This window comes from Mustela putorius, unplaced genomic scaffold, assembly GCF_011764305.1.
Source record: "Mustela putorius furo isolate JIRA1106 unplaced genomic scaffold, ASM1176430v1.1 tig00000083_pilon_pilon_pilon, whole genome shotgun sequence".
Taxonomy (NCBI): Eukaryota; Metazoa; Chordata; class Mammalia; order Carnivora; family Mustelidae; genus Mustela; species Mustela putorius.
Genome location: NW_025421273.1, coordinates 43,141,260 through 43,156,423, shown reverse-complemented (window position 1 = coordinate 43,156,423; position 15,164 = coordinate 43,141,260). Strand labels below are relative to the sequence as shown.

General features: G+C 37.8%; 1 protein-coding gene across 6 annotated transcripts in view; it reads right to left on the bottom strand.

The window, feature by feature from the left end:
* The window catches only part of KLHL5 (kelch like family member 5), an 89,446-nt gene that overhangs the window by 44,566 nt on the left and 29,716 nt on the right, over positions 1–15,164 (bottom strand). For all 6 annotated transcript variants that reach the window (XM_045076582.1, XM_045076590.1, XM_045076587.1 and 3 more), the window contains 4 exons: positions 11,654–11,836; positions 9,007–9,143; positions 8,140–8,336; positions 2,752–2,964 (listed from right to left, as the gene is read on the bottom strand). In XM_045076582.1, coding sequence (XP_044932517.1) covers positions 2,752–2,964; positions 8,140–8,336; positions 9,007–9,143; positions 11,654–11,836 — 730 coding nt within the window. The remainder of the gene's footprint in view (positions 1–2,751; positions 2,965–8,139; positions 8,337–9,006; positions 9,144–11,653; positions 11,837–15,164) is intronic.

Here is a 15,164-nt window from a genome sequence, read left to right as displayed (position 1 = left end):
TGTGTTCTCTTTGGGCCATGTCATTCTCTTCCTTTTGGCTGTGACAACCTAAACAAGAAATTTTCAAAACTTCCTAGGCTCCGAGAGGATTAAAGGTACCAAGAAGCTCTGGGAACATGATTCTTCCATTTTTTTCCCCTCTTGAAACAGAGCTCTTCCTCCTATATTCTTTGCCTTATTTGACAGCACAAATCAGAATCATTCAGGATCCCTCTTATTTTGGTACCCCACACCTTCCAATCGGTCATGACGGTGCATCTCTTCTACTTCCTAAATAGCTCTTGAGCCTGGCAATTTCTCACTGCCCAAGAGCACCTAATTCACTTGTCTGAATCCAACAGTCTTCCTAATGGATTTCTATCTGGACCGCTCCAATCCAGTCTCCGCAACGCAGAGAATCTTCCTAAATAAAAGGATAATTTTATTATTATCCTTTTCCTATATCCTTATCCTATAATTTCCAGAGTATGACGTATTTGCTCAAGACTCCATAACCAGATACAACCTCCCGTTTCTCCTGGGCTCTCATGGCCCCTTTGCTGGGTAGCTACTCAGGATGGAGACCGAGGAACACTTGAGAAAGTTCTCCCAGCTTCCCCACCATGAGCCCAGGCAGGCTACTCCAGTTACTTTCATGTCATGTTCCTATACCTATCACAGCCTTCCTCTCATTATTTTGTCATCACAAATTTATTTTTTAATCTATTTCTTCCTCCACTTAATATACCTCCCCTGACCCAGCAATTTTACACAGAGTATGTTCAGGAGGCTGACTGGTTCAGTGAAAAAGGCACAGAACTTAACTTGGGTTCAAGTTCTCCCTCTGTCTCTTACTAGCTCTCCAAGGTTAGCCAAGAAACAAGGGCAAATAAAACTACAGTGCAGAAAGGCAGAAATTTAGAAAATCGTTTTTGGATCTTAAGTATATGGTTTTACTTTTTTGGTCTGTTACTTCCTTTGTACAACAGGCTAAATGATCACCTTTCAACTCTAAGATCTTATGGTTGTGATCATTAGCTATATCCTGGATAACAGAAATGCTGAACGTCTCTCGGAACCATGCAAATACAGTATCACAAATATATGAAACTGCAGGACTGAAGTCAGTCATCACGTTACTTAATCACACAGATTCTTTTCAAAGTCTACTAGGATTTTTCAGATTTTATTTGCTTTAACCTAGAAAAGGATAAGAAAGAAACATCTGCCAAGTACCCATAAAACGTAACCTTCTTAAATCTGATTTTAAGGGAAACGTTTTACAGTGTTATTCTTCCTGAATTGTCAACAGTTTAATGCAACAGTTTCACTTCTATGAATTCACATAACATTCTACCTCTGAAGCGGACGTCTTTCTTCTAAAGCATCAGCACTTACTCTGTAAGGTAGAGAACGCACAGTAGCTTCTGCTAACAACCGCTGGAAATAATACATAATCCTCAAGATAAATACAAAGCAGATAAAATTTATGGCACTTGAACAATGAACATCTGCCCTGAGCAGTCACAGCTCATTCTTTCTTCACTTTCAAGGCCTCTTGCTCTATTCAAGCCTTCGAGCTAAGCAGCAGAGTTAATTATCGATCAGTAGTCTCCCTAAACCACGGGGATATGTTTCCCGACCCTCCATGGATGCCTGAAACCATAAATAGCACTGAACCCCATATAAACCATGTTTTTGTTCCCTCTAATACGTCTCTATGATCAAGTTTAAGTTAAAAGTCAGACACAGTAAGAGAACAGCAAATAATAACAGGAGAGTGAAACTAATGGAAGTTATGAGAATGCAGTCTCTCTAAATATCGAATGGTATGGTACGTGCTTTCCTTCCTCTTGAGATGACCTGAGACGGTAAGACACCTATGGGATGAGATAAAGTGAGGCGAGTGACATAGGCCAGTGATGTATGGAAGGATCCTACTGACCTCCTGAATAGAGGTCGGGAGGACCATCGGCTTCCTGACCTTGGCTGACACCATGGAAGGCAAAACTGCAGAGAAGGGGGGAATGCTCTTCAGCCCAGTTAGAACTGTATAAAGGGGAAATTATGCATGCAAATATGTTCAGACTGACTGCTTGAATACACTAACCAGGCAGCTTTCAATTCTAAAACAATGCTGATAATCCTACCATGATTATTTGTAGCACATTTGATGGTACAGAGCACTTTTCTCATCTTCATAATAATCTCATCTTTTGATCATGAGATGGTCAAAGAGGATATTATCTCCACCTGACAGATGAAGAGCCTGGGGTTTATGAATATGTCAAGACACAGAGTGTTAAGATGTCAGAGCTGGAACACTTACCATGCCTCAGTTTATAAATCACCAGAATCCAGCATTCAGTGAGTACTTAATAAACATGTAGCAAATGAATTAATCTAAATTAATTTAAATTTTCTGTCCACTGCTACTTTCACCCATGGCTTTACTAATTCTTCAATTGCTAGGATAGGTTTGTAAACTGAATCAAATAAAATTAAGAACCCCTAAGCGATCACGTTATAATGCAATTTAGGCAGCCAGAACTTCTGGGTCAAAAGCACAAGCAGAAATATTTTCTAGTTAAGTATCTTTTCACTTACACACTTCATAGGATATGTAAAAGAATCTTATCTGGTAGAAGAGCCAAAGGGAAAAAAAGGGATAAAACCTATAGACATGTAATATTAACATGATTAGTATAAAATCAATACCCAAACGTTGTTGAAATTAGGATACTGATTTTAAATAATCAAAAAACAGTTTACCTGCGGCGCGAGAAGAGGTAGCCTAATATAAGCCAAAAGTTTACTGAGATCTTTCCGTCTCTGTTCCAAATCATGACGGACCCAAGTAAGAAGAGCATTCAGTATTGTCTCCTCGTTAGGAATGTTCATGTCATCACTCGCCAAGAGCTTTGCGATTTCACTGGCTGGTAATAATACAAATTCCTGGTTTCGAATTACTTCCATGAAATGTTCCTAGAGGGGAAAAATTGCACATTTCAACAATATTGCTCCTTCTGTCCATCAGTTTGTTTAAGACAAAATAAACATTTTTGGATTAGATGCCAAAACACAGTTTATACTTGAAAGCTTCCCTACAATAGCATTATTATTTACCAGGAAAGAAGCACAATATAAAATAACATTTAAGCTGCTATTATGTTGTTACACTGTAAGTCTCCATAGCAGTAGAATTAAATATTTTATCATTTGGTACATGTTACGTTTTAAAAATATTTATTTATTTATTTTAAATAATTTTTTAAAAAGATTTTTATTTATTTATTTGACAGACAGAGATCACAAGTAGGCAGAGGAAATAGGCAGAGAGAGAGGAGGAAGCAGGCTCCCCGTGGAGCAGAGAGCCTGATGTGGGGTTCGATCCCAGGACCCTGAGATCATGACCTGAGCCAATATTGAGAACTGGCTACTTAACTGACTGAGCCACGCAAGGGCCTCTACCATTTGCTACACTTTAAACATGGATCTGGGATTCTTAGGCTTTGCTTTACTCGAGATAGGGAATAGTTCTGGTAAGTCTTTTGAGAGGTAGAGAGTAGAAAAAAATGAATGAGACTCTGAGATGCAGGATAGTCTAACATCCAAGTTAGGTTATATTTGTGGTTGTAGAAGAATTTGGCCTATGTCCAGCCAGATCCCTGGGTGAGCTGGAAAGTTCTTTCTCTTATCCAGAAATGGCTGCTAGGTGGCTGGGTTTCCCAAGACCGACCTGGACCACAGAAGCCTTCTCAGACTGCCCAGGGAAGACTACATATCCTTAGGGCTATTCTGGCTCTGATTGGCCTTCAAGAGTGTTTTAATGTAATTCACGAGACCACCCAGGATTTTAGGTCTATTTTTAAAACTACAAATCTGATTTATGTATAACGTCCTTTTGGTCTTAGAGAAAAAGAGCCAAAGCAGAAGTGTTGACATCGAAGGCACTGGGACTCCAGAACCGTGGACTGAAGATAATTCAGTTGCAACTACATACTAGAATCAGGCTCCTTTTAATTTGAAATGGAAACAGAAATGACTTCAGCTGGGAGATAATGACCTTTACTAGGATATTATGCTGAACAGCCTGAAGAGATGGGAAATTTACTATCTGATGTGCAAAGTTACAAGTCTTAATGCATGGACTGTTTACTTAGCTATAATATAAATGCAAATGCTACGCATATTGTCCCTTAATGTTTTTCTTACACTTCCTAGTGTGCTGGGGCTGTCTCAGCAAACATGGTTTTAGTGAAATAGGTAGGGCCATTGAAATTAGATCCAGAGATAAGGATTACCAGCAACCATCTTCTATATTAAAATGAGAATTATAGGTTCCATATAGCTTGCAGTAACCCAAATTAGGTACTGATCTAAAATCTATCTTGGGTTGACATTCCTTTCTTAGCAATTCTTAACAGGAAACCATGCATGAATAATTAACTAAATTCAATTGCTTCAATTCATCATGATTTGTTAAAGATGCCCAAATGTATCTATTTTAAATGACGGATTATCATTTTCAGAAATATATTTTAATAAAACCTCGATGTTGGCTTCATGTAAACTGTTCTACTCAATCGTATACTGATATTATAAAACGGGCTGGTAACACATTGTAAGAGCTATAAAAATGTTGAAGTTCTCAACCTAGTTATCCTACTAGCAGTTTAAGCCTTAATAAATAATTCACAAGAGGAAAAAGAAAGCTGATGCTTCTCTAATGATGCTTCTCTGTATTATTATTTATAATAGTACAAAATGGGAATTAGCCTAAAGGTCCAGCTATAGGGGGCTGTAATTCAATGGGCTATTAAGCAGGCATTAAAAATTTCAAAAACAAAGATCACATAGATACATGGAAATAGATTTATTACATAACGTTAGGTAAGATTAATACACACTTCTAATTGCTCAAAGGTAGAGTACAGGAGAATCAACATTTAAGGCATTTAAGGCAGACTGACAGAACTTCTGCGTTGCTTTCAAATGGTATTAATGGCATTACCAATGCCATGGTATTAGTTCATCAAGGAGAAAAGGACTATTATATATATTATTATTTATTTGTTGATGTTCTATTTCAGAACCATGCCCCTTCCATTTTAGGACAATTCACTTTAAGTGAAAAATCGAGGCTCAACAACTTACAGAAAGACTACTGACCTCAAGGTTAAAAACAAAGTGCTTTTCAAAAGTATTATTTGGTTTTATAGCAGGTATTTTAGCAAAGTTCAGTGTTTTTTTCTAGGTCGAGAAACAAAATTCAAAAATTTAAAATTAAATGCCTATATTTATTTCACAAAATCCATGCTGCCATTAAATACTTGTAATGACACACCCAGTGTTAGGTTTTGGTAGAGGTTAAAAGACTCGTGCCAGCTCACATTCAGTGGCAGTCAGAGTGAGAACAAGTTTCCAGATTTCCGGATTACAAGGAAGAACTCCTCATCCTGTCCCACCTGTGTTCCTAGAGGTGGAATGAACATTCCTAGCACGTGTACCATTTACTGATTGTGACAACTGAATTCACTATGTGGCATGATGCTTACTTCAGATTTTTTAAAAAAGATTTTATTTATTTATTTGACAGGGAAAGATCACAAGTAGGCAGAGAGGCAGGCAGAGAGAGAGAAAGAGAGGGAAGCAGACTCCCTGCTTCAGCAGAGAGCCCAATGTGGGGCTCGATCCCAGGACCCTGAGATCATGACCTGAGCCGAAGACAGTGGCTTAACCCACTGAGCCACCCAGGCACCCCTTACTTCGGATTTTAAATCTATTCTGTGTCGTTGTGATGAGCACAGGGTAACGTATGGAACTGTTGTGTCACTATATTGTACACCTGAAACTAATATAACACTGTATTACTAACTAGCATTAAAATAAAAACTTAAACAAAATCTATTTTGTGATATAAATAGCTATACCTTACCAAACACTTGCTAGCAAACATCCTTTCTCCATTTGGAATTAGCTTTCAAGCAAATGAAATTACTGAGGGATTTATTTAAATTGAAGATTGAATTTTGCTATACATTTTCATTGAGTTCCCATAGCAACAATTGAAATCAGACAGTCTGCCTCTAAATCACTTACTGTTATTAGAATTAAATTCACCTCTCTGTTGAAACTGAATGTCAAATAATAGCCCTGAGGGGAAAAAAAACACAAAAGTGCCGAACTAATTGGCTATGAAAATAGCTTTAAAAACATTGAGCTGAATCGATAATATTGTAATAACTCTGTATGGTTACAGAAAGTAACTGCACTTATCATGGTAGGCACTGCATAATGTATAGAATTGTTGAGTCACTATGTTGTATACCTGAAACTAAAATAACACTGCATGCCAGCTTTAATTAAGAAAAAAAAAGAGCTAATTTAAATTTAATTTATGTCTAAGCAGCCACTGTGCCTCTAGTATAAACAACGGGCTGACCTAAATGCATAGAAATGTTTTCATGTGAATCAAACTCCTTCCTAGGAAAGAGATACTATTTAAATGATGGAATGATTATGAAAGAAAAGGAACCCAATTTTATTTATAGTTATCTTACTTCCCAAATTATTTGAACCTGAGGTTTAAGGTCAAAATGAGAAATTTGCAAGGAAACGATAAAAGACGGAGGTGGGGGAAAAATTTTTCCAATTTCCAGAAAATGCAAGGTCTGTATAGCATTGCCTTGTCACACAATCTCTATGACTGTTATAAACAAGAAACAGTGGGCGCCTGGGTGGCTCAGAGGGTTACGCCTCTGCCTTCGGCTCAGGTCATGATCTCAGGGTTCTGGGAATGAACCCCCCATCGGGCTCTCTGCTTAGCGGGGAGCCTGCTTCCCCCTCTGTCTCTGCCTGCCTCTCTGCCTACTTGTGATCTCTCTCTGTCAAATAAATAAATAAAAATCTTAAAAATAAAAATAAACAAGAAACATTCCTGAGAAGTGACGATACCGCAGAGGGCAGTACGAATCGTAAAGGTTGCCCTGTGGCCCGAGTGCTTTTGTTCACTCCCATCAATCCCTGTTGTGTTGCACAGAGTAAATCCGTGCAGTGATGGGACAATGCTAAGGGTATCATTTATTGATTGGATATGCTATGGGTCAATCACTATTTTAAGTGCTACACTCCCATGAACTCATTTAATCCTCACATCAAGCTTATGAAGTAGGTAGAATTATTCTTCCCAATAGTCGTAAACCTCTGTTCTTATAATTGCTCCAAAGTCTCTATTTCTGTAGTGAAAGATTCCTAAAGTATTTGTCAATCCTTTCACAGACAAGCCAACTCCATGGAAGGATGGAGAAGGTAGACAAAAACATCTCCAGGTTGATAAAAATCAGTACCATGGGTAACTAGTGTGTGCATATTCTTTCTTCTCTTAGGAGGTGTACTGGCCTAATTGCAGGAGACAAAACAACAGTTCTCAGTCTTGGCCCAGCTATGAAGGCTTAACACCACGGTGGGACACGATGGTCATTCCTTAAAAATCCAAATATCCTCCCTTCTCCAAATCCCGGTACTGTGAAGACTGTGAGGCCTGGTCCTAACAATATGCCCTCAACATGCCCTTCCTTTCTTGCTGTCCTAGATCAGTCTGTATCCATTATCCTCCAGTGTCTGAACAAGAACCTCCTCTGTAATTTATCTTGAGCACACAATTTGCTACAATTCATACCCACATTTTTCCACACAGCTAAAAATGCTTCTTACATATAATCAGATCTACCTTTAATAAAAAGCCATCTGTACCATCATCTGTACTGCACCAATTACCCCCCACCCCATCGCCGTCACCAATTTCCATCTGTGAGTATGCAGGCAATTCTGAAATTCATCCAACTGCTACAGAGGAAAATGTCGGGGAAACCCTGCTTGAAAGTGCAGCAGATCTGAAAATCTTGATTAGAACAGTCCTAGGCCACTGCTCTGTTTCTTAGCGACTGTAATAACTTCAGGCTTGACTCACATATCCAGGAGAAATAGGACCTGGTGTTTCCCCTTGTAACTCCATGACAATATCACGCAGTAGACCGTGAACCTGAACCTCAGGATGTGTGGCAGAGCCAGGGGAAAAGAGCACCATGTAGGTAAGTCTGCAACAAGAAATGATGAGGTCAAGAGCACATGCCCTTCCGCGTCTCAGGAAATACATACCATGGTGTAATTGTGAGCCACTTTATGCAAATCTGTACAACCCTGGGCATCGGCAAAAGAACGGATTCCAAGACAGTTGGATGGGTGAAGCTGCTTCATTAAAAACTTACAGCAAGCTTCCACAACCTGTGAAAGCTGAAGGAGGCAAGCTGTAGACAGCAGGCACTCAATATTATCTTCTTTTAATTCAAGGCGGCCTAAATGATAAAGAGAAATTCCATTATCCATAGAACTATATTAACTATAATTTATAAAACAATCAGCGTTAACAGTAATAATTCTAAACAAGAGCTCTGTAAATGAATTCTAGATGGTTTTAGATAGTCCAAAGAGAAAAAAGAAAAGTACTAACTATGAAAAAACCCTTTAGCTCTTTGTGACTTCTATTAAAATAAAAAAAAAATGGCTTCTTTTCAGAATTTTTAAATGATGCTTTAATTAAGTGGCATACCTATTAAATATAATGCTCAAATTTTAAATGCAATAACTTAAAAAGATTACATTATTTATCTAATTATTATACTTTTCTTGTAAAAAAATAATTTTTTTTTAACATATAATGTATTATTTGCCCCAGGGGTACAGGTCTGTGAATCATTAGGCTTACACATTTCACAGCACTCACCATTACACATATACTAACAATTAAAAATGCCAATCACAGGTTTAATTATGACCACCATTTTAAAGATTCTAATATAGAGATTTTTAACCTTTTATAAAGGTATCATCAGCAGTGGTGATTCCAACAGCAGGATTCACTGTTAGTTTTGCCAGGCTTTCCTAAAAGCAGAAATCTGAAATCTCATAGTGCAACATAATTTTAAGATTATTATAATTTTAGATTTATATTTTCAGTTTTATTACCCGTATATGCATACTGAATCAAGGACCATAGTGAATTCGGTTCAACACCTTCCATTTTTATTTCTTCTTGTCTTGCTTCCCTGACATCATTAGTAAACATGGCAGCAAAATAATCTGAGACAGAGGAGAGCACCAATCTGAGAACATACCAGAAGAAAAAAAAAATCAGTGACCGCATTAAAGTTGATGGTCATTAATAAATGCTGCTGCTTTCTCTCTCTCTTTTTTTCTTTCTTTCTTTCTTTCTTTCTTTTTTTTTTTTTAATTTGTTACCCACAGAAAGTGCGCGGTACCGGGAAATGCCTTTTAAATTTGACAAATTGCTTTATGCTCTAGTTCTTTCCTTGGAATAATAAATTACCATTACTGAACACTTTCTGCTAAGGTAAATGATTTACCCATTCATTACTCAAATATCACTTCATAACATTCAGACGAAAAGCTAAAGGCCACAGCATGAAACTGACTATATAAAAGAAAAAGGAAAAAAATTATAAAGGTTACTTTCTGTTTATCACTTTTGGAAATAACCTAAGTGCTTTTCTTTTTAAATTTAATTGTAGAAGTAACAGATATATGGGAGAAATAAAAATAGGTTATAAATATGTTATTTTGAAATGTGCTTTTTTTTTATTATTTGACATCTTGGAGATCTACCCATATCAGCACATGTATATTGATTCACTTTATTTCTTTTTTTTTAATTTTAAGAAACAGAAACAGATCATTACTGAAGCTTCCTCCGCATTCTTCTCTGCTTTCATTGTCCTCTCCCCTCCAGGAGTGCACTGCCGTGTCCTAGGTTTGCAAGACAGCTCTCCAAAATGCTGTGCCAAGTTAGACCCCCACTGGGCACCGTATGAGAGAACATTTTCCCACAACAGCGTCAGATGTTAAAATTTCTGGCCATCAGCAAGGTGTTAAATGGGATCTTATTGTTGTTTTAATTTTCATTCCCCTGATTGCTAGTGAGACTGAAGATCTTTTCAAACGGTTATTGGCCATTCAGGTTTCTTCTGAGAATTGCCCATTTATTCACTCACTAAAGACATTCACACCTAATAAGGACCAGGCACTTGAGTCATTGGTATAAACAAGAGATAAAAGATCCCTTCTCTCAGGGAGTCTTACATTCTGGAGGGAAGGGAGATAATTAACAGCAGAAGTAAATTCTAGAGTACATTAAAGAGTGAGGACAGCTAAGAGAAAAAAGTAGGATAAGGGCAAACGGGGAGTAGGCAAAAGATTTAAATAAGTGGTCTGACTGGAAAGTGGCATTTGGGCAAAGAATTAGTCATACAGGTATGTGGGAACAGCATTTGGGCAGAAGGAACAGCCAGTGCAAAAACCCAAAGGCAGGAGCAGCAGGCCCGGCACATACGAAGATCACCGGAGCCGTGTGGCTCAAGTAAAGTACACAAGGACAGAATGTCAGAAGGCAATGGCCATCACATGGCCCACTGGGCTTTCACAGTGATATGAGGAGTCACTGAATAGTTAGATCACAGGAGTGACTGGATCTGAGTTCCATTTCAAAGTATCCCTCAGGTAGCTGTGCAGCAAACAGAAAGTAGGGGGAAAGAGTGAAAGCAGGGAGACCAGTTGGCAGTTTTTGGCACTGACTGAGACGCTGAGAGTTTACCCATGCATGGAAGGGAAGCTAATGAGCTCTGTTTTGGAAAAATGGAATTTTAGCTATCTCTGTGGTTCACAGGTTGAAGTATCTTTTCTAGTAAACCCATGCTCATAACACAGACTTTTTGTTACAGTATCTAGTAGCATCTCAATAAACATATGCCCATTGAATCATTGGAAACTAAAACCAAGCCCATTTTTCCTAATGATTTCACTTCCACTTTGGAAGGCTTAAGAAAACCTTTGAGACAGAGTATTAATTACCTTTTAAAAGCATTAAGAAAAGTCATAACAGTGATTAACATGGAACAACTGAACATGGGATTATCAAAGGAAACATAATGAATTGTTCTTTATTAAACATCTCTCTTTTCTTATTTAAAAATGGAACTTCATTTGTGTCAAATGTTTTTGTTCCCTAACATCACTGCTTTTCCTATTTCTTGGAGGTCAGCAAATAGAAGCTGGGATAGGTGCTGCTATTTTAAGACTCTTCTGTTTTTGCTATTTCATTTCACCGGCTTTTTTGCTTCTAAATACTCAGAGCTTTAATTTCTGTTGAGTTTATTTATTTAATAGGTAGAATTTAGGAGAAAAGCTGCTCACAGGAGCTAAAATCTTTGTCGAACAATATGGACCGATCTAAGGCTAGTATGTTTTGTTTCTATGTTTTTGCAGAAGCAAAGTAACCCCTGAGGGTCACTTAATGGGTGGCTCAGTGTTAAAACCTCTGCCAGCATCCTGGGATCGAGCCCTGCATCGGACTCTGCTTAGCAGGGAGCCTGCTTCCCTAACTCTCTAACTGGTTGCCTCTCTGCCTACTTGTGATCTCTGTCAGATGAATAAATAAAATCTTAAAAAATAATAATAATTTCACATGCACTGTTTTCTTTGCAGAAATCCCATGAAAGATGCCCCTTCCCAAAAGTTAGTTGGAACAAATGATCTCAACATGCACAACTAAATTAGTAAGGAAATATTTCTCACATACAGAGGTTTAGAAAACAATTACCTATGAGCTGGAATTCTGCGATCACCAGCAATTAGAATTACATCACACAACTGTTTATGTCTCAAATAGTTTTCCATCTTTTTAAATGTTTGCTCAGCATGATTAAGGGCTTGGAAAAATTCATCTGATGAGCATGGCTCCATAGTATGGCAGGACGATAACGTCTGACTACTGTTGGAAGTCCTGAAAAGAAAGAGAACACACCTTTTGAAATGTTACTATGACACTGAAGAGATCTTCTCTATCAAGTTCTTTAAAAACCTTTAAGTGTGATAGAAGTCATCAATGCTACCAGTCAAGAGTAATGTGTAATCATCATCACTTTTTGTCTTTTAAATTCAATGATGGCTCAAATCATACGTGTGTCACTCACACTGTGAGTGAATGTGACATCTGGTAGTTAATAGCCATACCTACTCTTTGAGGTGTCTGTTTTTGAGATCTTTTCATTGGTCAACATACCTTCCCTGTTGAAAAAGAGCCAAGCTATATTCATAACGATAGCGTATCTACTAACATTATACTTAAGGGTATAAGAGATCATTCTTTGAAAGCAGGAAGGCAATTAAACTGTTTTAGTGACATAAATCCAAGCCATCCTTTACTTAAAAATAGGTGATAGTCCACAGTTGTACAGGGTAATGGTTTAGGATATTAAACACAGTTGACCTTTGACCAACATGGGCTTGAATTGTGGGGGTCCACTTATACATGGATTTTTTCTTCCTCATATTAGTCTTTACAACATTTTCCTTATTCTAGCTTACTTTAAGAATATAGTATATAGGGGCACCTGGGTGGCTCAGTGGGTTAAAGCCTCTGCTTTCGGCCCAGGTCACAGTCTCAGGGTCCTGGGATCAAGCCCTGCATTGGGCTCTCTGCTTCCTCCTCTCTCTCTCTCTGCCTACTTGTGATCTCTGTCTGTCAAATAAATAAATAAAATCTTTTAAAAAAAAAATTCTAGACAAATGTCTCCTGCTGTGTGGCTGCCCCTTTGCTGGGTGTAAGAGAGCAAGAATCTTTTCAGTTTCCATGGGACAGAGATCACATCTCTATCCCTGGCTAATCGGAATGCTTTTAATACTATGACTCTTTTACAATGCTAATATTTTCTAATTATTTCTTTTCCTATCATGTACTTTGGTTTGGGGAGTTGAATTGGAGAGGAACGTACAGTGTAGAGATCAAGACCATTTTAGGAAAATTCTAGAACTGTGCTGTCCAATACAATAACACTAGCCTCATGGTGCTATTCTGGTTTAATTATGATTAAATGAAAAATTCAGTTCTTTAGTTAGAATAGTCATATTTCAAAAAGTCAATAACTTCAGGGGGATAATGGCTGCCAAAATGAATGGTGCATGGGTGCCTGGGTGGCTCAGTCATTAAGCATCTGCCTTCGGCTCAGATCATGATCCCAGGGTCCTGGGACAGAGCCCCACATCGGGCTCCCTGCTTGGTGGGAAGCCTGCTTTCCCTCTCCCACTCCCCCTGCTCGTGTTCCTACTCTCACTGTATCTCTCTTTTGTCAAATAAATAAATAAATAAGCAAACTTTTAAAAAATGGTGTAGATATAGGACATTTCCATCAATGCAGAAAGTTCTATTAACTTTTTCAATAGCAAAACAGGCATAAGTAATACACAGTATTTTCTTTAAAGGATCCCTCATGGGAGACCATTAAATGAAATGATGAATGGATACCCTAGCACAGAAGAAGTACAGAATCAAGGTAAGCTACTGTTAATAAAACCTCTGGTTTAAATGGCAAATGGAAAGGCCTGTCTCTTGTCTTTATATAATGTTGTTTGGCTGGCTGGTCGGCTGTCTTAAAAAAAAAAAAACTCCCAGCATTATCAATTTTATAACTAGATCTCTTATTTGCTAATTGAAATGGTCTTTAGGAAACTTGGTAGACTCAAAACCCATAATAGAGATATTTGGGAAGGCCATTTACAGAGCACTTAATATATATTTCCTGGAGATCCTACTCAGTCTTTTACATGATAACAGAAGATCTGTTTCATTTTATTTATATGATGTAACTAGGATGGTAAATCATTAAAACCATTCATAACAGATGTTCACTGTAGAGAACTATGCATGGCTGGCTATTTCTGGGCTACAAAGAAACATTTAATTTTTAGCCCACTGTTCCTCGGCAGTAGGCAATGAACTTGTAAGTCAGAAAAACGCCTAAACATAGAAAAGAGGCAAGTATCAAACAGAACCAAGTCATCAACTATTTACAGAATAACTCCTAATATGCAGTACTGCCCCAGTTGTTAGAAACCGGGGGGCGCAAAGGAAGAGAGGATCCTTCTAGGAAAGAATGTAAAGAGTCAAGTTTCATGAACTGGAAAAAAAAAAAATTAAATAGCAACACTGCCCCGCCCTTGCAATTCCTCAGTCTTCACACATGTGCACACTCGCAAATGCACGTACAAAATAAGTTCCAGGACCACTGGTACCACTAAGTGGTAAAAACCACTTGGATTCTTCCCTTTTGTCATCAGAATTTGCATTAGGCTTTCTTCATGGAGTGATTTTTCAAAATAAGTTCTAAAAGTCACTTCCTAAGAATTACACTGTTTGTAGATTTGCGGCAAAAACAAAGCTGCGTTAAAAGGCTAGCTGGTCTGTGTGGCTGGCTCCCTCGGTAAGTGATATATTCCCAGCTACCTGCCTCAAAGCTTCTGGCCTTCAGAATTCATGCTTTTGCAAAAGTGCAAGTTACTGGATCATGAATTTTGGCATCCTCTACAAATATTCAAAACCACAAATGTAAAATAAGAATGCAAATTGCTCGGTATAGGCTAGCAGTCTCTAAATCTTTTTTATGCATATCCTTTATGGTATCTTTTTAAGCATGTGCCCAAATGCATGGACATTTACTAATTTATAAAGAATATACAGACACCATTGTACAGTTATTATTTATATTCTAAAACATAGGAAAAATAGAGCTTGAAACAATAAGATAAAGGAATGTAGTCAATAATATGGTAACAACTTTGTTCAGTGACAGATGGTAGCGAGACTTATCATGGTGATTACTTCATAATGTATGTAAATGATTGCAGTTGTATACCTGAAACTAACATGGCGTTCCAACTACCTCGCAATAAAAAAGCATAAGACAAAATGTAAATAGAACTCTATTTTTACCGTCTCTCCAGCTGATCACTGTGTACATCCCCAACTGGAGAGTAATTGGAATACTGAGAAGGGGAAGATCAATATGAACTATTGTTTGGAAAGGCAACAAGTAGCAGATGAGATTTGAAATGTGCCTTGGAATTAAGTGGGTGAGGAAGAAGATTCGGGGTGTCTCCTTTAAAGCGGGGAACAAGTCAGGTATATAAGGAGAAATAAAAAGAAGAAAAGAAAGAGAATACCTTTACCTCCTCCCTTCTTAAGACATAGATTTTTGATTTCAGAATTTAAAGGCCTTTTTCCTGGCACCGTGACCAGAATATCTACAGTGAAGATAATTAAATAAGAATCAAAT